Below are 22,540 nucleotides of genomic sequence, written 5' to 3' on the forward strand. Positions count from 1 at the left end.
TTTCCATTGCCACCTCCTTTAGTACCCTGGGATGGAGATTACCGGGCCCTGGGGATGTATTGGCTCTCAGTCCCATTAATTTCTCCAGCACTATTGTTTTAGTAATACTAATTTCCTTCAATTCCTCCTCCTCCTCATTAGACCCTTGGTTCCTAGTATTTTTGTAAGTTATTTGTGTCCTCCGTAAAGACAGAACTGAAATAGTTGTTTAATTGCTATGACATTTCCTTGTTCCCTATTATAAATTCTACCGTTTCGGACTGTAAGTTATCTACATTTGTCTTCACTAATCTTTTTTCTTTTTAAATACTTAGAAGCTTTTACAGTCCACTTTTATATTCCTTGCAAGTTTACTCTCATACTCTCTTTTTCCCCTCTTAATCAATCTCTTGGTGCTCCTTTGCTGAATTCTAAACTGCTTCCAATCATCAAGCTTGCTACTTTTTCTAGCAACTTTATATGACTCCTCTTTGGATCTAATACTATCTTCTTTTGTTTTGTTAGCCATGGTTGGGCCACTTTTCCTGCTGTGTTTTTGCGCCAGAAAGGAATGTCTAACTGTTGTAATGCATAGATTAGTTCCTTAAATATTTGCCATTGCCTATCCACCATCATGCCTTTTAATGAAGTTCCCCAATCTATCTTGCCAACTCACGCCTCATATATTTGTAGTTTCCTTTAAGATTTAGGAACCTAGTTTCAGATCAAACTACTTCACTTTCCATCCTAATGAAGGATTCTACATTATTTGATCAAGGTAGTGCAGCAGATGTATATGTGAGCTTTTGAACAAAGATATTAGACAAAGTTCCTCACAGGCTTGTTAAGAAGATGGAAGCCCATGGAATTGAAGGGAAAGTGACGGTATGAATATGGTTTACCTCAGTGACAGGAAGTAGAGAGTAGTGGTGGATGGGTGTTTATCAGACTAGGAGGTGTTTTCATTGGTGTTTCTCGATGGTCAGTTTTGGGTTTGTAACTTTTACCAGATTTTAGATTCAAAATCTAATTTGAATTTCACTTGAAGTTGAGATTGAAACTGACCTCTGTTGGGAGTGATTTTTCATTATATTCTTCATGGGGTGTGGGCATTGCTAGCAAAGCCAGCATTTACCCATTCCTGTTGTATCTACCACTTAAATTATTTAGCCCTGCACTTTAGTTGGGTTCTTGATTTGAAGTTTGACATCAGATTTTGGATCTTTTGAGATGTGTGTAGACCATGGCTAGTTTGGATGAACAGAGTGGTGACAGTTCTCACTAACAGTTTCAAGTGCAATCTTGTTCCCATTATATCTGTCTAAAATATATTTCCTAAGGTATAATATGCCACAATACTTCAAGGGAGGAAGCTTACCATTTAAATTTCATTACAAACCCTTATTAAAAATGTTCAAGGAACAGAAAATATTAAGTATCAAGACTACAGTGGTGGCAGCTGTTTTCAGAGGATTAATATACATTTTTATTATGAAATGATAACCATATTGTGGAGGGATGTGGTAGCTTCAGGAAGGACATTATTGTAATCAAAGGGGAAGTGGTGTAGTGTCGTGGGTAGCAGTAGCCGCAGTGAGCAGCGATGTGGAATCAGGCTCTGGGTGTGAAAGAATTTGTCAGTAGATACTGTAGTCTACTCTGATTAGAATCTTGTGCTTTTTTTTAGCTGGTGTATTTTGCTCCAGATGATATGTGCTGTTTGTGTACAGCTATTTCTGATTACAAACCATTGTCAGGATAAATTTGTTGAGTCAGCTAGACAGAAATTTGCTAATATTGTGCTCAGTCACTTGCTGTCCAAAAATAAAAATCAAGATTTGTTTGGAAGCCTGGTATTGTACTAAATAAAAACTTTTTTTTTTTGTAGTGTCAGTGGAGGGATGGCTAATAATGCTGAAATTGGAGACATTGGCTTCTTGCCTTCATCTGTAAAAGGTAGGTCATCTGCTAAATATAAAAGTAACATCAAGCTTGTTACTCAGTGTAAGCTAGAGGTTAAGGGGATATTTTGAATGTATTTTCAGATTATTAGGTATGTTCAGAATGATGCAACAAATAGTCTGTATTTAGGAATGGCTGAGTGTGCAGTGCATGTAGTTTTGCACATATTGCTGTGTATGTGTTCTTGAACACCTGTAATTGTCCCCTGACCATCTTTGCTTACATTGCCTATGCAACTAAAATAAGTTGTGAATTAATGGTTTGCAGTGAAGAATGGATGAATGATATCTGAGATAATGGTCTGGATTTTGCAGTAGTTATGACAACGAAACGGTCAGCATTCGCTGGCGTTACTCTTAATTAAATAACTTGCTGTTAGTTTCTTGTGTAGTTAAAAACAGAAATCCAGAAGCTGTTGTCTTGAAACACTCAAAAGTTGTCCCTTGTTGAATGAAGTGTAACTAGGTTTTTAATAGCATACAAAGTTTATAACGACCACTCTGGCCCTAAAAAGAAACTAATTTTTGTTTGAGGAATGTCACATTTCTCCATTGTGGTAAAATACACATTTAATTTTTAAAAAATTTTCAAATGCCAGTTTCTACCTTAATCCTATTTGCATGTCCCAATCAAGTCCCAATCCCAATTTGTTTAGCCTTCACTTTTTAATACCATTTTACAGTGCATTTTATTTCCTGGTTTACTGCCTGTGTGAATACTTCAATGTGATTTGGTTGTTTATCCTGTTTGATGGTATCCCTGGATATCTGGAGATCCCCTTGACTTTGCTTCAGATCGAAACTAATATCGAGAAGGGGAAAATCCATGCTACAAAGATAACTAGATCTTTGTGGACAGCTTTCTTTGAGGTCACAGGCGAGCAGTGTCGCTTTGCTGTTGACCACAACATACAGGTCATTATCTGTAAGTGCAAATATATTGAAAATTTCCACATGCAGTTTGAGTAAACCATCTTGTTTATAATGTCATTTGGTAAACACTGCCTTGTGACAAGTTAACTTGTTGCCCTTATGTTTGCAAGATCAAATCGGCGATTATTTTTTAGCTCTTTCAATTGACATGCAAATCTGAATTATTTGACTTTGATCAACATGAACAAATGTGGTTATTACAGTGAATTATTTAAATTGAAGAGGTTTGTCAATTTGTATAATCATAAATTTGCATTATTAGAACACTGTTCCCAACCTGTTTCTAGAGGATGGTGTGATTTGCAAAAAGGATCTAGCTAATGGGTGATGAGTGGTGAAAATTTGGATTAATCGAATGTTGTTTGCAAGAGTGAATCACTTTAAATAACTGATATATCTGTTGTACTGGCAGGTATAGATTCCTTTACTCCACTACATCAGTGGAATGTAAGAATTGTTCATTTGAAGTACTGTTCCTGCAACATATGCATTATTTTCAAGAAGAGCTGTCTTCAAGCTTTTCTCTCTTCCACACACACACCTGTTCAATAAAATAAATTTTCAACATTCCATTAACTTTACTGTTACGCTTTTTCTCTCTCTCTCTCTCTCTCCCCTGGATATTCTTTGATCATGCAGGTGACCCGAGAGATGTAAATGATAATAGGTGAATACATAATCTCTATTCTCACACTTGTAGTGATAGTTAATTCCCTCCCCAAACTTTTCCTAATCCTATAGATCCCCTTTGAACTTTGTGTGTTTGAAATAATTTAAATTAAAATAATCCCTTAGAATTTACCTGTAACTTTTTATACATTTAATCACCCAATGAAAACACATAATAAATAACTTATCCACCCCATTTGTACTGTGACCCTTCCCAAGTTATTCTTTTAAGACTGGGCTTTATTGTTTTATGTACAGAGATCACTAGTTATGATTTTTCTTGCTGTGTATGATTCCAGCGCATAATGATTTTACCTTGTACTTTTAGTGCCAGTTTGACACACATACCTACTTTTAGGATGCAAGGAAATAGCACCAGCATACTGCCCATTTACACTGCCTTCAAAAAAAACAATGCAGTTACTCACCTCAAGCCTCCAACTAGCTTGTTATATTTCTGTTAGAAACACATAGACAAGGTAATTGGTATTTTCTTAAAATTATAAACTTTGAAAATTGAGTGGACTGTGTTCAAACTTTAACTTGTAAAGTTTCAAAAGTTGGCTTTGTTCTTTTAGTGATATGAGCTTGAAGCAGAGTTGAGATTAACGCCAGAGCTCCTCACATCTGATACCATTTCAAACTGCCGGTTTGCCTGCAGTTTTATTGCACTATTTTGCTTTCACTGATTTGATACCCTATTAACAGTACACTGAAGAAACACTAAGATAAAAGCAAAAAACTGCAAATGCTGGAAATCCAAAACAAAAACAAAAATACCTGGAAAAACTCAGCAGGTCTGGCAGCATCTGTGGAGAGGAGCACAGTTAACGTTTCGAGTCCGTATGACTCTTCAACAGAACTAAGGAAAAATAGAAAAGGGGTGAAATGTAAGCTGGTTTAAAGGGTGGGTGGGACAAGAAGAGCTGGATAGAGGGCCAGTGATAGGTGGAGATAACCAGAAGATGTCACAGATAAAAGGACAAAGAGGTTTGAAGGTGGTGATGTTATCCAAAGGAATGTGCTAATTAAGGGTGGAAAGCAGAACGAGCAAGGTACAGATAGCCCTGGTGGGGTGTGGTGAAGGAATCGAAAAAGGCTAAAAGGTAGAGATAAAACAATGGATGGAAATACATTTAAGAAACACTGAAGAAACACTGCTGTTTGCCTTCTACAGTGAGCACATTTCATTTTTCCATGTGGAAAGCACTTAGATTAATAATGATAATCATAGTCACGCTAATTAGCCAGTAACCATTCTAATGCATTGTGTTAGTCGAGATTTTGGTGATCTGATGTATTGTGTATTTCTGGTGAAAATATGTCTTCTGACTATGATCCATAACCTTGTCGCAATGTGGTGAGCAAAAATTTTAATTTCCATGTGTAGAGGGAAGTCCACTTTTAACAGTTTGTCAGTATCTTTCTTTCAATTCAAATATTATTGAACTTTCAGAATTTTAGTACAAAAATTTATTACAGTTTTGCTATACATTTCATTCCATGATGGTCAACATCTGAAAGGAAAAAGTAAATTAGTTTCATTTGCTTGCTTCATTCAGCAAATGCTAGGAACAGGATTAGGTCATTCAGCCCCCATCACAGCGGTTCCACCATTCAGTGAGATCATGGTTGATCTGTGTCCTAGCTTCATCCATCTTCCTTGGTGTCATATCCCTTTAAATTGGAGATGCATAGATTTTTGCTAGGCCAGGGTATAAAGATCTGGCATTGAGCTGGCATTTACTGATTGTGGAAGGGAGTTCCACACTTCTACAACCCTTTGTGTGAAGAAATATTACTAACTTCTCTTGTGAAAGAGCTTTCTCTGATTTTAAACACTAAAACATTAATGTAGTTGAATTTAAATCTAATGTGCCTATTTTAAAATCAGGATTCCTAGTTATAGCTCCTCAATTCTTAATCTTCATTGTCTTTACCTTCTTTTCTCTTGTCCCTCCTACAATTCCATTAAGGGGAAGACTTGTTCCAGCTTTGTTTTTACTGGAATAAAAATGTTGTTTAGGTTTTGCAATACTGTTCAGATATTCGTATCATTAAGTGACTTTCTACAAACCAGTGTGAATTGGTTAGCACTTAGTTTTCCTTGAATGCTGATTTCTTTTTTCTTTACAGCTGCTAAAGCAACAACATAATCAAAGAGAAGCAGACATCATCCAAACAACCCATCATTCCAAAGCAGTGTGAACTCTCCAACTAAGACTTTTCACAGGATTATTTTTGAAAAATTTAAAAAAAACTGGCCTGTACAGCTCCACCCTTGGCAAAATCTCCTTACTGATCTCCTTGCAAAACAAGAGTGCAATGTAGGCGTCTTGCAAATAACTACATCTAATTTAACGTGTAGCTCCATTGCACAGTACATTGTCATTCATGTCTTAAATTTAGTCTGCACTGTGCCAAGTTGAATGTACGTTGTTGCAGGAAAACTTTAGCAGAAGCGTTGAAGCCTAATTTGTGTACATTTCATTGTTTTAGGACTTGTGAAACAATGTCGCCAAGTAGATTTGATAAGCTTGTTTTACAGTGAAAAATGATTTGGCGGAATGCAGCTATCATTCTCGTGTAAATTAAGATAGTACTTGAAGTTTTTCTTGAAATGGATTTTTTTTGGCTCGAGATGAAGAGGAGTAGTACAATTTGAATACTGAAGGTACATTCATGACAGTATGGGGTTAGAGCAGAGTGTTAGGGTAGTACTGAATAAAATGCTGCTAACAATGAAATACAGGAATGTTCAATGAGACTGTTTAACATGAATATATTGTGACATTGTCCGACTAAGTTTATGGGAGAACGCTAAAACACTTTGGCTGACCATAAATGTATGAGGGAAAATTTAAAAGGCATTATATTTTAAGATGGAGCACACAACAGCATATTCTGTCCAGATTCTTGCCATCGCTTTTTGTGGTAAATTAAAGATCAATATTTCACCCTTGGGCTCATTATATATATAGCAAGATAGCATTATTTAAAAAGTATTTGAGTTAAGACATTGCACTTTTACTGGTTTTATAATGGATTTCAGGTGAAGTGCAAACACTCAAAAAAAAAAAATTTAAGTTTTAATTGATAAAATCATTAACAACTGGCCATCGTTTGAACATTTTGCTGTCATCTCGTGTGTTTTTTAAGTACTTAGTACGTGCTATTAATCACTGTTCAGTGATGACCAATAAAATTCAAGATGGCTTAAAAAAGGCACAAATGGAAAGCAGGTACAAATTTGTAAAGTACTATTTTACCACAATTGGGTTTTTCTAGAAAAGCAAAATACTGATGTTAAGTCTAACTTATCTTTAAAAACAAATCTTATCCATAAGAGGTAAAACTGGTTCTATTCTGGCACTTATCCAGAAAACATATTTACAGTATAAAAGGCTGGTTATTAACATAAACAGGAAAAGGTGAGGAACAGAATAAATGATGCAAAAGATTAGATAACTGGGTAAGATTTATTTTTTGGAGGAAAAAAATGAGAAAGCAATATGTGATGAATAAAACTTCAATGAAGTGTCTCCAAGGACCCAATGGTCTAAATATAGTCCTGATATAAACACTGTTGAGGAATATCTTGAAGTGGCGCAGCCCCTAATATATATCAATCTTGCATGTGTCATTTATAATTACAAAAATACAGGTCTCTGCTTGTCGATTCAATTAGGATTACTTGTGGAGTGTTATTACGTGTGACTATAGGCAGAAAGTTGTTCTGCACCGTTTCTCCTAAACTTAATGGATCAAGCCTTGTGACAAGGTATTGGCTAAGAAGACTATTGGATGTGTGAATAAGTGAATTCATTCTTGTGCAAAAGAAAATGCACTTTACAAGTTAGTAAATAGCCAAATTGGCAGGTCGAACAAATGTTTTTGTGTGGTCTGAATAAATGACTCATTGTTATACCATTTTAAACATGAGGTGATTATTTTTGGCATTGTGTACTATATCCTTCAGCCTCCGAATTTTCGAATTCTGTTATTTACTTCTGACTTGGTGGAGGCTGACCAACAAATCAGCCAATAAAGCAACTCTTTTAAACACAGTGCCGAACATACATAACCGCTATTGTATCTGATGCCTTTTCGTTGCAAGGTTGATCACTTGGATTTGTTGCTCTTGATACTGATAAACCAGTCAGTGTATCAGGACATCTGACAAAAAGGCCTTACAGATGCTATATTAATAGGATTGATATAAAAATCTTTTAAATTTGATTATCTTTACTTCAAAAAAACAATGCCATACTCCATGTGGTTTCGAAAAAAGGAATATTTGGACCATAAGACACTATTTATTGTCTAAGATGAAACTTAATTGCTTTTGTACATTTATTGTCTTTACAATAGTACAAACAACCTAATTTTGCATATTTACTTGTTAGATTTCCTGTTTGGCATATTGGGTCATGTATGTGCCTAAAACTCAATATTGGCCAAAAGGTGCAGTCACTGCACTGAAGACATGACTGGTTTAAGGACCTGTTTCCTGTATTGCAATTTTCTTTGATGCACAGCACATATTTCAAATTGCACAAAGTTGCCATGGCAAATCATCTGGACAGGACTGCACACTGGGTGTTGAATACAAATTTATTCTCATTTGCTGAATAGTAAATGCCTTGCTATCCTGATTGCATTGCAGTGTACTCTTCAAGTGCTTATTGTGAGCTCGTTCCTCAGATCTTGTAGAAATGAATGGTTTTAAAACATAAACGCAATTGAATAAAAACCTAGTATTTATTCATGGTGATCAACTAAATTATTTGCATAATTTAAACAATGCTAAGGAAATTACTGTAATAGTTCTAAATTTGACATGAGATGACACTATGGTTTCCGCCTGTGGAATATGGTGCAGGATAAGTCGGACAGCAGAAGGCACATAACATTCTGTTTTCGTTAAGCCATCATTTAGTTTTGACTGACTGCATGCTGTAAATGTATTTGTGTTTAAATAAATGACTTTTGTCTGGGAATTCTGTGAGCTTTCGAGTAGAAACATTTTTTGTATTTTTTTAAAAAAAGCTTCAATCCAACACACCCCTAATGACTGCTTAATTATAAAGTACTAAAAACGAATCTTGGTGTTTCCATGCAAACTAGTACAGTGTTCAACTGGCCACTTGCACCAGTTTGTCCAGTGAAAGGTTCATGTGGAAAATATTCAGTCCAGTTCATGAAAATTCTAGTCAGTTTAGTTCATCTGTTTGCAAATTAAAATACCAATGCTGGCTATTACTTTATGGTATCAGTTTTAACAAACTTTCAAGTCGTAATGAAAATGAGTTATTTCAGGCGTGAACTATTCTTCCTTCATAACACTACATTCAAGCTATAACTATGATCATTGGAATAAGACCCAATTTTAATTATTAGTGGAACATTTTTGACAGAAATGGGTATAGAACATTCCAAATGGTCACGTTTTTCAGCATTGGTAACTGTCACTAGATTGTGTCCTTTTCCACTTGGAAAACGATTAGCATATCACAGATAACTCAAGCGACCATGAAATGCCGTGAGATGCCATATCATATTTGTAGGGAATTCTAAATTTAATTCTAAAGTGTTTCAAGTTTACTGTTAGGTAGAATTTAATTTTGTTTTTCCTACTTCCCCTTCTGAAGAAAAAAAAATTCACCATCATATCTTGTACCTTTTGTTTGGCTGCAGTTGAGAGCTCTTGGTTTATCTGATGAGTGGGATGATACAAGCAGCATGTACAAAAGATTATTCTACCATTGATTAGCTTGATTCCTGTTGTCACTAAATCTTAGGCAAGATTTTTTTTAAATCAATTAGAACAAAGCAAGATTGCAGTCAGTCCTGCAAGTAAAATTGTACAAGAATGTGGCATCCATTGTGACTTGTGCTCAATAACTAGGCATTGTTGCAGGAAGACATGGTATAAGCATATTAACTATAGACAAACTTTGCTGCTAATTACCCCAAAGAAAAATTAAATGTAAATGAGGTCTTCACCAGCTGAGTGTTTTAAGTATTTTGTATTTTTATCAATATTTGGAACTGCAGTATTAATTTGCGTATGTTGATTGAGTACCACTGTCTGAAAATTGCCTTTATAGTAAAATGTCCCAAGTTACTTCGTAGGAATGCCATCGAACAAAATTTGACATCGAGCATGTAAAGCAATATTAGGTTAGATGACCAAAAGCTTGGTCAAAGAGGTTTTTAAGCAGTGTCATAAAGGAGGAATGCAAGGCAGGAAGGTTTAGGGAGGGATTTCCAGAGTTCGGGGCCTTAGCAGCTGAAGGCTGAGCTTCCGATGGGTAAAGTGATTAAAATCAGGCAAGCTCAACAGGCCAGGACTGGAGGAGCGCATATCTTTGAGGGTTGCAAGAGATAGGGAGGGGTGAGGCTGTGGAGGAATTTGAAAGTGAGGGTGGAGGCATTGCTTAATTGGGATCGTAGGTCAGCAAGCACAGGGTGATGGGTGAACAGAATTTTGTGCAAGTGGGACATGTGCAGCAGTGTTTTAGATAACATGTTTACAGAGGGTAGATTGGTAGATAGAGGCTGAGCAAGGCTGCATTTGAATAGTCAAGTCTCGAGGCATAGTTGATGAGCTGAGGCAGGGTGGATGCGGCTAATGTTCTGGCGGTGAAAACAAGTCTTAGATATGTGGTCAGAAGCTCATCTTGGAGTCATATATAACATCAAAGTTGTGAACAGTCTGGTTCAACTTCAGTTGCCGGGAAAATGAATGGAGTCTGAGACGAGGGAACAGGGTATGTGGTGTGGACTAAAGCCAATGACATCAGTCTTCCCAGTAATTAATTGGAGGAAATTTCTGTTCATCCAGTACTAGATGTCTGACAAACTGTCTGACAACTTAAAGATAGCGAAGGGGTCAAGAAAGGTGGTAGTGATGTGGAGCTAAGTGTCATCAGCATACATGTGGAAATGGGTGCTGTTTTGTCACCAAAGAGCAGCCTATATAAGAATTAGGAGGGGGCCAAGGATAAGTCCTAGGGAGACATTCAAAGTATAGTTGAAGTGGGAAGAGAAGCCATTGCAGGCGATTGTCTGGCTACGACTGGATAGATAAGAATGGAACCAAGTGAGCACAGTCCTGCCAAGCTAGACATCGGTGGGATAGGTGATGAAGGAGGGAGGATATTGTGATCAACCTTGTCAATGATTGCAAACAAATCAAGAAGGGCCGGGGGGATAATTTACCTTTCGCATTGGATGTCATTTATTTCATGTGGGAGGAGAGGAAACCTGATTGGAGGAATTCGATAGATTATTTAGCTCTAAAAGACCACAATATTTCATGCACAATGTAGGGTTATTTTGTCATGCAGGGTAAAGTTCACGTACATTTAGCAAAATAAATAAATTGGTTGCTTGAATAGAGGTCATATATTGTGCACTGAACTACACCAATTGAGGACTGCAGTTTCCCCAAACCTTCTGGGTTAGATCTGTCCACTAACAGCAGCATGTGAAGTATCTGATGCTATTGTGATCAACTGTCTCACGTATGAAGTAGGCAGAGGAGTGAGTTATGCTTTCTGTCAAGACTGATCTGCATTTCAATACGATGATAGCTGAACATCTACATCAACTCCACGTTACTTCCCATCCCCAATCTCAGCCTTGAATTAGCTCCTCAACTGAGCACCTACCACCATCTGGAATGGAGAATTCTAAAGATTGACAACTCTGAGCGAAGAAATTTCCCCTCATCTGTCCTAAATTGACTCCTTCTTCTTAGACTGACTCAATGTTCTAGATTCCCCATCCAGAGGAAATAGCATGATTGACAGAGTTGATGCTGAGAGGCTAAGGATTTTATATATTTCAATGAGCTCACCGCTCGTTCTTCTAATCTCTAGAGAATATACTCTCATCTCCGGAATCAATCAAGTGAATCATTGCATCCTCTCTAAAGCAAGTATATTCCTGGGTTTTTAAAAAAACATAACTCCACTCAGAAGGTATGGCCTTGCTAAAGCCTACTATAGTTGCAACAAAACTTCCTTACTCTTCTATTCCAACCCGTCTGCAATAAAGATGAACATACCATTTGCCTTCCTAATTGCTTGGTGTACCTGCATGTTAACTTTGTGATTTCATGTACAAGGACCACCAAATCACTCTACATACCAACATTTACTAGTGTAACAGTTTTTTTTAAAAATAATTTTCCATTCTTCCTACCAAAATGGATAATTTGACACGTCCCCACATTATACTCCATCTGCCATCATCTTGCCCAATCACTTAGCCTCTCCCTAGCCCTTTGTAGTATATTTGTATCTTCCTCTCAGTTTACTTTCCCACTTGGTTTTGTATCATCACGAAACTTGGATACATTACACAGTCTACTCATCTAAGATATCAATACGGATTGAAAATAGCTGAGGCTCAAGCACTGGTCATTTTGGTACTCCACTAATTATACCCTGCCATTTCCTGTTTTCTCTCTCCCTCCTTTCTTAAACAGTAGCATTTATATTTGCCACTTTTCTAGAATCTAGAATTCTGGAAGATCAAAACCGATGCACTATTATCTCTGCAGCTACTTTTTAAAACCTAGGATGTAGGCCATCAGGTCCAGGGGATTTGTTGATATTTAGTCCCATTAATATCCCCAGTACTTTTTATTTACCAATATTAATTACTTTTGGGTTTCTCACCCTTCCTTTGACCCTTGGTTCCCATTATTTCTTGTGTGTTTGTATCTCTTACTGTGAAGAGAAACACAAAATATTTGTTTAATGTTGGTCATTGCAAATAGTCGTTTGGTGGTACAGAACTTGAGTATTAATGAAAAAGGAGACGTCAAAGCTTTTTGTCTTGCACTCATCTGGACACTTCAAGAATACCAATATAAGAGGAAAACAACAATTTACTCTGTGAAGAGTACTGATTGGTTGAGGTATTGCCATGGAGAATGCGCCAGTGATGGTGACTGACAAGTACAGCACGTCTAAAGGCTCCCCTTTATCCACAGTGCATGTCACTCCTTCAAAAAACTCCAATAAATTGGTTAAACATGATTTCCCTTTCACAAAATCATGCTGACTCTTCCCGATTACCTTAAGCTTTTCTAAGTACCCAAATATAACCACCTTAATTCTAACACATTGCCCATGACCGACATCAAGCTAACTAGCCTATAGTTTTCTGCCTCCCTTGCTTCTTGAATAGAGGGGTTATATTTGCTACTTTTCAATCTGATGGAACCTTTTCAGAAACTAAAGATTTGGAAAATTAACACCAACACACCTGCCTCATTAGCCACTTATTTTAAGACCCTAGCATGAAGTCCATCAGGACCCAGAGACTTGGCATCAGTTGCTCAGTACCGCTTCCCTAGTGATGGTGTAATTGCACCAAGTCCCGTCCCTTCCACCTCTTGATTTACGGTTATTAATGGAATGTTTTTTGTATCCTCTATAGTGAAGACAGAAGCACAATATTTGTTCAAGTCATCTACCATTTCCTTATTACCTACTATTAACTCCCCACTGTCACTCTCTAGAGGACATTCACTTTATTCTTTTCCAATTTAAATACCGGCAGAAACTCTTGCTATCCATTTTTACATTTCTAGCTAGCTTCCTCTCATGCTCTAATTTCTTTCTCCTGATTAACCTTTTAGTCATTCTCTGCTGTTCTTTATATGCTGATCAATCATCTGACCTGCACTCATCTTTGCGCAGTTATATGGTTTTCCCTTAACTCTGATGCTTTCCATAACTTCTTTAGTTAACCACGGATGGTGGGTCCTCTCTTTAGAATTTTTCTTTATAGTAGGGACATACTTATTCTGAGTATTCTGAAATATCTCAAATATCTGCCAGTACTTCTCCATTGTCTTTTGTCTGCACTGGAGTGCTGCTTTGGGCTGCAGTAGAGTGCTTAACTTGGAGTTTGGTGACTGAGGGAATTTGGTGAGGAGGGAACGAGGTGATCCTTTGAGTACCGTGAGTACGGTCGGGTAAGCATTTACTACTTATACCACTTATAGTTTTTAAGGTCTTATTTTGTGGTTCATCATTTGTAAGGGCTATATTCTGTAACAACGAGGAGCAGGGAAGAAGGGCCCTAGAGTAATTGATATTACTTGATATAAATATCTTCCAAAAGATTTAATTTAAAAGTCATGTTAGGAGAGCTCAAAGGCGTGGTGTGCTCCTCCTGCTCTATGTGGGAAGCCAGGAATATTTCCAGTGCCCGGGACCAGCATGTGTGTGGGAAGTGTCTCCAGCTACAGCTCCTGTAAGCCCGGGTTTCGGAGCTGGAGCTGCAGCGGCGGCTGGAGGCACTGTGGAGCATCCGCAAGATGGAGAGTATCGTGGATAGCCCGTATAGAGAGGTGGTCACACCGCAGGCTAAGAGTCCACAGGCAGGAAATGAATGGGTGACCACCAGGCAGAGCAAGAGGACTAGGCAGGCAGTGCAGGAATCTCCTATGGCTATTCCCCTGCAAAACAGATATACTGCTTTGGATACTGTTGAGGGGAATGGCCTCTCAAGGAAAAGCAGCAACAGCCAAATTTGTTGCACCACGGTTGGCTCTGCGGCACAGGGAAGGAGTAAAAAGTGTGGGAATGCAATAGTTATAGGGGATTCACTTGTAAGGGGAATAGATAGGCGTTTCTGTGGCCTCAAACGAGACTCCAGGATGGTATGTTGCCTCCCTGGTGCTAGGTTCAAGGATGTCTCAGAGCGGCTACAGGACATTCTGAAGGGGGAGGGTGAACAGCCAGTGGTGGTGGTACACATTGGTACAACACATAGGTTAAAAAAAAGGGTTGAGGTCCTAAAAGGAGAATATAGGGAGTTAGGAAGTAAGTTGAAAAGTAGGACTTCAAAGGTAGTGATCTCAGGATTACTACTAGTGCCACGTGCTAGTCAGAGTAGAAATAGCAGGATATATCGGATGAATATGTGGCTGAAGAGATGGTGTGACAGGGTGGGGGGGGGTTCAGATTCCTGGGACATTGGGACTGGTTCTGGGGGAGGTGGAACCAGTACAAACTAGACGGGTTACACCTGGGCAGGACTGGGACTGATGTCCTAGGAGGAATACTTGCTAGAGTGGTTGGGGAGGGTTTAAACTAAAATGGCAGGGGGTTGGGACCCTATGCAAGGAGTCAGAGGAGGGGGAATCAAGGACAAGAACAAAAGAAAGAAGGGAATAAGAAAAGTGATCAGCAGAGAAATCGAGGGCAAGAACATAGGGTTTAGTGAGAGGGAGGAACTGAAAGAAAACAGTATTAGTAGGGAAATGGTGTTGCGAATATTGTTGGGATTGAAGGCCAATAAATCCCCAGGGCCTGATAGTCTACATCCCAGAGTACTTAAGGAAGTGGCCCCAAGAAATAGTGGATGCATTGGTGGTCATCTTCCGAGATTCTATAGACTCTGGAACAGTTCCTATAGGTTGGAAGGTAGCTAATGTAACCCCACTATTTAAAAAGGGAGGTAGAGAGGAAACAGGGAATTATAGACCAATCAGCCTGACATCGGTAGTGGGGAAAATTCTAGAGTCCATTATAAAAGATTTAATAGCTGAGCACTTGGAAAACAGTGGCAGAATTGGACAGAGTCAGCATAGATTTACGAAAGGGAAATCATGCTTGACAAATCTGGAATTTTTGAGGATGTAACTAGTAGAGTTGATGAGGGGGAGCCAGTGGATGTGGTTTATTTGGACTTTCAGAAGGCTTTCGACAAATTCCCACATAAGAGATTAGAGTGTAAAATTAAAGCACATGGGATTGGGGGTAGTGTATTGAGATGGATAGAAAACTGGTTGGCAGACAGGAAACAAAGAGTAGGAATAAACGGGTCTTTTCCGAATGGCAGGCAATGACTAGTGGGGTACCGCAGGGATCAGTGCTGGGACCCCAGCTATTCACAATATATATTAATCATTTAGATGAGGGAACTAAATGTAATGTCTTCAAATTTGCAGATGACACAAAGCTGGGTGGGAGGGTGAGCTGTGAGGAGGATGCAGAGATGCTTCAGTGTGATTTGGACAAGCTGAGTGAGTGGGCAAATGCATGGCAGCTGCAGTATAATGTGGATAAATGTGAGGTTATCCACTTTGGTGGCAAAAACAGGAAGGCAGATTATTATCTGAATGGCTATAAATTGAGAGAGGGGAATGTGCAACGAGACCTGGGTGTCCTCATACACCAGTCGCAGAAGGTAAGTATGCAGGTGCAGCAGGCGGTAAATGGTATGTTGGCCTTCATAGCGAGAGGATTCGAGTACAGAAGCAGGGATGTCTTGCTGCAAATATACAGGGCCTTGGTGAGACCACACCTGGAATATTGTGTGCAGTTTTGGTCTCCTTATCTGAGGAAGGATGTTCTTGCTATAGGAGTGCAGCGAAAGTTTATCAGACTGATTCCTGGGATGGTGGAACTGACATATGAGGAGAGATTGGGTCGGTTAGGATTATATTCGCTGGAGTTCAGAAGAATGAGGGGGGGATCTCATAGAAACCTATAAAATTCTAACAGGACTAGTCAGGGTAGATGCAGGAAGGATATTCCCAATGGTGGGGGAGTCCAGAACCAGGGGTCACAGTCTGAGGATACGGGGTAGACCATTTAGGACTGAGATGAGGAGAAATTTCTTCACCCAGAGAGTGGTGAGCCTGTGGAATTCGCTATCACAGAAAGTATTTGAGGCCAAAACATTGTATGTTTTCAAGAAGGAGTTAGATATAGCTCTTGAGGTGAAAGGGATCAAAGGATATGGGGAGAAAGCAGGAGCAGGCTATTGAGTTGGATGATCAGCCATGATCATTTTGAATGGCGGAGCAGGCTCAAAGGGCCAAATGGCCTAATCCTGCTCCTATTTTCTATGTTTCTATTGATCTATCCCATAGCCTGGTATCCTAGTTCACTTCAGCTAACTCAACTTTCATGTCCACATATTTGCCCTTATTTAAGTTTAAAATATTAATCTTAGATCCACTCTTCTCCCTTTCAAATTGGATCTAAAATTTAATCATATTGTGGTTGTTGCTAACTAGGGGTGCCTTTATTCTGAGGTTATTAATTAATCCTGTCACATTGCACAATACCAAGTCTAACATAACCTGCTCTCTGGCTGGTTCCAGAATGTGCTGCTCTTAAAAAAAACTCTCTCAAAACCATTCTATGAACTCCTCATCCAGGCTACCACTGCCAATCTGATTTTTCCAGTTTATATGTATATCAAAATCACCCATGATTATTGCTGTCCCTTTATCACACGTCCCCAATATTTCTTCTTGTATATTTTGTCCTACATTGTGGTCATTGTTAGGGGGCCTGCAGACCACTCCCACGAGTGACTTCTGCTACTACTATTCCTCATCTCCACCCAAACCAATTCTACATCCTGATGTCCTGAACCAAGGTCATCTCTAACTATTGCACCAATGCATCCATGATTAACAGTGCTACCCCTCCACCTTTACCTAGTTTCCTGTTCTTCTTGAATATCATATATACCCTCAATATTCAGGACCCAATGCTTGTCATCCTGCAGCCACATCTCCGTAATGGCTACCAGATCATATTTATTTACTTCAATGTGCGCTATCAATTCATTTACTTTGTTATGAATGCTACGTGCATTCAGATACAGAGCCTTTAGTTTTGTCTTTTTGTTAACTTTATAACATCTAGTCTTGACTATTGGTGTATTCTTAGGTTTTATTTCTCTGTCCCTTCCTGCTATTCTACGACCGTCATTTCCAATATTACTATTATGGTCTCCTGCCTTGAATCTACCCCTTGATTTGCCACATCCACCCAAGCTTGATCCTTCACCCAACCTCCCCCACCCACTTGTTTAGTTTAAAGCCCTCTCTACTTCCTTAGTTATGCGATTCACAAGAACACAGTCCCAGGACAGTTCAGGTGTAGACCATCCCAACAGTCTTTGAGCCACACATCTCCCTAACCTTATTTTCCCTATGCCAATTTGCGCATGGCTCAGGTAATAATCCAGAGATTATTACCTTTTGAGGTTCTGCTTCTTAATTTGGTGCCTAGCTTCTCATACTGACTATGCAGAATATCCTTCCTCATCCTTTCTATATCGTGGTATCTACAGGGATAACATTCAAGGCTATGGGCCAAGTGCTGGTAAATGGGATTAGGTAGGTCAGGTGTTTCTCACGTGTTGGTGCAAACTTGATGAGCCGAAGGGCCTGTTTTGCAGTGTGAGATTCTGTGACTGGATCCTCCCCCTCCCACTGCAAATTCCTCTCCATCCCTGAGCAGATGTCCCGAGCCCTGGCACCGGGCAGACAACAAAGCCGTCTGGACTCTCAGTCTTTGCTGCAGAGAACAGTGTCACTCCCCCTCCCTACGGTGTACCCTACAGCCACTACATTCCTGTTTGTTCCCCCCACTTCAATGGCTTCCTGTACCGTGCTGTCATGGCCAGCCTGCTCAACCAACTTGCAGACCTCGCTTTCGTCCACATAGGTTGTGAGCACCTCAAACCTGTTTGACAATTGCAAAGTCTGAGGTTCTTCCACTACTGCCTGCTTGGTCCCATTACCTGCCTCGCTCACGGTCACATCCTGCTGTCCCTCACTGACCAAAACAGATGACCCTATTCTAAGAGGTGTGACTGTCTTCTGGAACAAAGTGTCCAGGTATTTCTCCCCCTCCCTTTTGTTGCGCAGCGCCTTAAGTTCGGCTTCCAGGTCAATAATCCTGATCCAGGATTCCTCTAGCTGCTTACACTTTCTTGCAGACATGTTTGTCATGTCTCGCCTTGGCATGCAAAAGCATCCATATTCCACAGCTGCAACATAACACCTGTACTGTCATTGTTACTTATGTTATTTAGTTAATTTAATTACTCACTTAATTAACTTAGAATAATTCCTAACCTGTGCACCGAATTCCCACTTGAAGCTAATTTGCTACTCACTCAGTCTCCACCTCACTCCAGCACAGTCACCTGTCTTCTCATGCACCCCTTACTGATCATATTATAATCACTTCCCCATAGGATCCTTTATGATATTCACAATACACAAAACTAGATCTAAAATAGCCTGTTCTCTCATTGGTTGCTGGACATTTTGTTCTGCAAAACTGTCTCAAATGTGATCCACGAACTCGTTGTCCATGTTATTTTTGCTAATGTAGGCAATATAAGATTTCAAATTTCAGTTGGACATGGGGTTTTGCAGCAAAATGCTTGGTTCAAAATTTTGGGGAAGTAACTTTTTGGAGAGTAGGTAAAGGCACCATACTCCAGTAGAGCACGAAGTACCTCTGACATTGCTAAGATGATTATGACCTGCATCTTTTGTCAGTGACCCACTTCTTTTTAAAATTTTTGCAATAGAGAAAGCTCTACCTCTCGGCTCAAAAAGCTGAACATGGAGTTAGTAATGACCCAGAACAAAACTTGACTAACTTTAAGTGCCCGATTTTAATATGAATAAAATTGCCCATTATACCCCATAGGTATTGTCCCAATACTTCTAAAGAATCTTAAACAAAAAATAAAAAATACCTGGAAAAACTCAGCAGGTCTGGCAGCATCGGCGGAGAAGAGTACAGTTGATGTTTCGAGTCCTCATGACCCTTCAATAGAACTAAGTAAAAATAGGAGAGGGGTGAAATATAAGCTGGTTTAGGGTGGGGTGGGGGGGGGTGGTTGTTGGGACAAGCAAGCAGTGATAGAAGAAGATAACCAAAAGATGTCACAGACAAAAGAACAAAGAGGTGTTGAAGGTGGTGATATTATCTAAAAGAATGTGCTAATTAAGAATGGATAGCAGGACAAGCAAGGTAGCTCTAGTGGGGGTGGGGTGAAATAACCCCACCCCCTTATATTTCACCCCTCTCCTATTTTTACTTAGTTCTGTTGAAGGGTCATGAGGACTCGAAACGTCAACTGTACTCTTCTCCGCCGATGCTGCCAGACCTGCTGAGTTTTTCCAGCTATTTTTTATTTTTTGTTTTGGATTTCCAGCCTTCGCAGTTTTTTTGTTTTTATCTCTAAAGAATCTTGCCAGTTTTGAAAGCAACAGAGCATCAGCTCAGGCCTTGTTTTACATTTAAAATATAATGTACATGTATACAAGATTATACAATTAAATCATCTAGCAGCAATATATAAAACTGTTTAGTCAGACATTTAAGTGAGTCAAATCTAATACTGAGCTTTTGAGAGTTAACTTTCATATACCTAGACCTTGTAGTACGGATTTGAGTTTGTGTAAACAAAGGGGAAGAAAGATAGACTGTTAGTTTGAGGATATTCTACAAAGTTATAATTTTATATCGTACCTTACCATATTCCCATGATGTTCCAAAGTGCTTCACAGCCAATTAATTACTTGGCGTGTAATCACTGTTTATGTAAGTAAAGATGGCAGCTGATTTGTGTACACCAAAATCTCGTAAAGAACAATGTGATAAATGACCACTTAATCAATTTTCAGTTGTTTGGTCGAAGGGTAGACATTAGCCAGGACAATGGGAAAACTCCCCTGTTTGTCTTTGAATACAACCGTGGGATATTTTACATCCACTTGAAGAGGCTGATGGATTTCGATTTAACATCCCACCAGAAAGATGGTACCTCCAATGTTGCAGCATTCCCTCAGTATTGCAGTGAAGTGTCAGCCTAGATTATGTGCTCAAGCTTTAAACCCTTGATGTTCTGAATCAAGTTGACACAATAAAGGGATATAGATTATTTAAGTGGGCAGCACAATGGCATATGCAATTTAATATAATGAAGTATCATCACAATATTGCCCACTTCCACCTCTATCTCAGAACTCCAAGCAATTTGAAAACAAATCCTTTTCCAGTTTAGCTGAAGTTACCGCAGAGGTTAAGCATGTAGGGGAGTGGAATATGGGAGACAGGACCATTATAGAAGAGAATAGCAGGGAGGAAAGATCGTTTAAGTCATAATCAGTATTTGTGAACAATAAAACAAAATGGAACACAGGAACAGGTATTCAACCTCTGGAACCTGTTTCACCATTCAATTAGGTCATAGCTGAACTGTTTAACTCCACTTACCCACTTTAATACTGTAATCCTTAATACCCTTACCCAGTAAAAAACTTATCAACCTCAGTTTTGACATTTTCAAGTGACCGCGTCTCTACAGTTTTCTGTGGGAAGAGATTTCCAGACTTCACTGCACTTCCTGTGGAAAAAATGCTTCCTGACTACACCCCAAACAGCCTAGCTCTAATTTTAAGGTAATGTCTTTTTGCTCGGGACTCACCCACCAGAGTAAATTGTTTCTTTCTACCAATATAACCCTTTAATCATCTTAAACACCTTAGTTAGATCACCCCTTGACTTTCTAGTCTTAAGGGAATAGTCTGTGCAACACGTCCTTATAATTTAACTCTTTTAGTTCATGTATTATTTGGATACATCTGTTCTGCACACCCCACCCAGAGGCAATACATCCTCTGAGATGCAGTGCCCAGAAGTGAACACAGTACCACGTGTAGAAGTCTAATCAGAGCTTTACATTACTGCATATTTCCACTACTTTCTATTCCAGTCCCATTACGATGAGCGCCAACATTACATTAGCCTTTTAAACTATTTTTCTTTTATTTGTCCACTAGTCTTCAGCAATTTCAGTACTTGGACCTCTAAATCTTTCTGTTGCTTCAGAGTTCGAAGCTTCCCATCCATTAGAAAATAATCTGATCTATTTTTCTTAGGCCCACAGTGGATGACCTCGTCATTTCACACATTGAACTCTACTGCTGCAAAATGTGGGAGTATACACTGGTTTGAGAAAGTGAGACAAGCAGAGATGGAAGTCAGCAAAGCGGATAGCGTAAGGCGAGGTGAGGATGACCACAGATAGTGGGTTCCTACCTACCTCCTCGGGTGGTGCGAATGGAGGGTGAGGAGGAGACATGCAGAGTTGGGGAGGTGAGAACAATATAGCATATTGTTGAGCATATAGCTCAAAGGCAATGGGAATGTGGAGTTGCAGGAAGGGAAGTAGGTAGTTAGAAGGTAAAAGGGGAAGGGAATCAATCAATAAGAAGGGATGGTATAGAGATAGAAATGACAGGGAAGGGATATGGAAAGAGAGCCATAGGAGTTGTAAATTGCATTTCCCTGGAACTGCCATCAGAAAATGTAGCTTGCAGCTACAGGTGTTTTCCTTTCCTTCCCCACAATATTTAGCCTTCTACAAGAAGATGAAAGACCAGTAAAAGGAACAATCTGTAGATGACCGACAGATAAGGAAAACATCATATTCTCTGATTTAATGTGTGCAACGCCAAGGCAAATTCTTCAGTTACAAAATAGGGCAAGTTCAATGCAATATCACTTGTCACAACAGGGAGGTGGGTTGGATTTAGTGCTACAATACTCCAGAACAAATACCCTGCCCCTTATTCGTTTTTCCAGAGCAGCTCCTTGCTTGATGCATTTGGCTGCATTGGACACTGATTTACAATCTGATAAATACAAGAAGATATTTTCTGGCACAGTTTTAACTACAGTGTCCTCAACCTTACCCCTTCGTTTTTATGAATTGGCCAATATGACAATCCATGGTTTCAATTTCACGTTTCGAAACATTAGTGAGGTTATGAAAGCAGGGTAAAGGTTTCTGTGTAAAGGGTATGTGGAACATTCCTTGTTCCAGTCCTACTCAGGCCCCCTCCCACAACTCTTTCTCCGGTACATCGATGACTGCTTCGGTGCTGCTTCATGCTCTCGTCTGGACTTGGAAAAATTTATTAATTTTGCTTCCAATTTCCACCCCTCCATCATTTTCACATGGTCCATCACTGACACTTCCCTTCCCTTCCTTGACCTCTCTGTCTCAATTTCTGGTGATAGACTGTCCACCAATATCATCACAAGCCTACCGACACCCACAGCTACCTCGACTACAGCTCCTCACACCCCGCTTCCTGTAAGGACTCCATCCCATTCTCTCAGTTCCTTCACCTC

General features: G+C 39.3%; 1 protein-coding gene across 1 annotated transcript in view; it reads left to right on the top strand.

Moving 5' to 3' along the window:
- Positions 1–8,542, top strand: part of LOC144677608 (kinesin-1 heavy chain) — a 125,099-nt gene extending 116,557 nt beyond the window's left edge. The window contains exons 26-27 of the mRNA XM_078537649.1: positions 1,868–1,935; positions 5,679–8,542. Coding sequence (XP_078393775.1) covers positions 1,868–1,935; positions 5,679–5,698 — 88 coding nt within the window. The 3' untranslated portion in view covers positions 5,699–8,542. The remainder of the gene's footprint in view (positions 1–1,867; positions 1,936–5,678) is intronic.
- Positions 8,543–22,540: the final 13,998 nt, after the last annotated feature.

This window comes from Cetorhinus maximus, chromosome 3, assembly GCF_964194155.1.
Source record: "Cetorhinus maximus chromosome 3, sCetMax3.hap1.1, whole genome shotgun sequence".
In the NCBI taxonomy this organism is placed as follows: domain Eukaryota; kingdom Metazoa; phylum Chordata; class Chondrichthyes; order Lamniformes; family Cetorhinidae; genus Cetorhinus; species Cetorhinus maximus.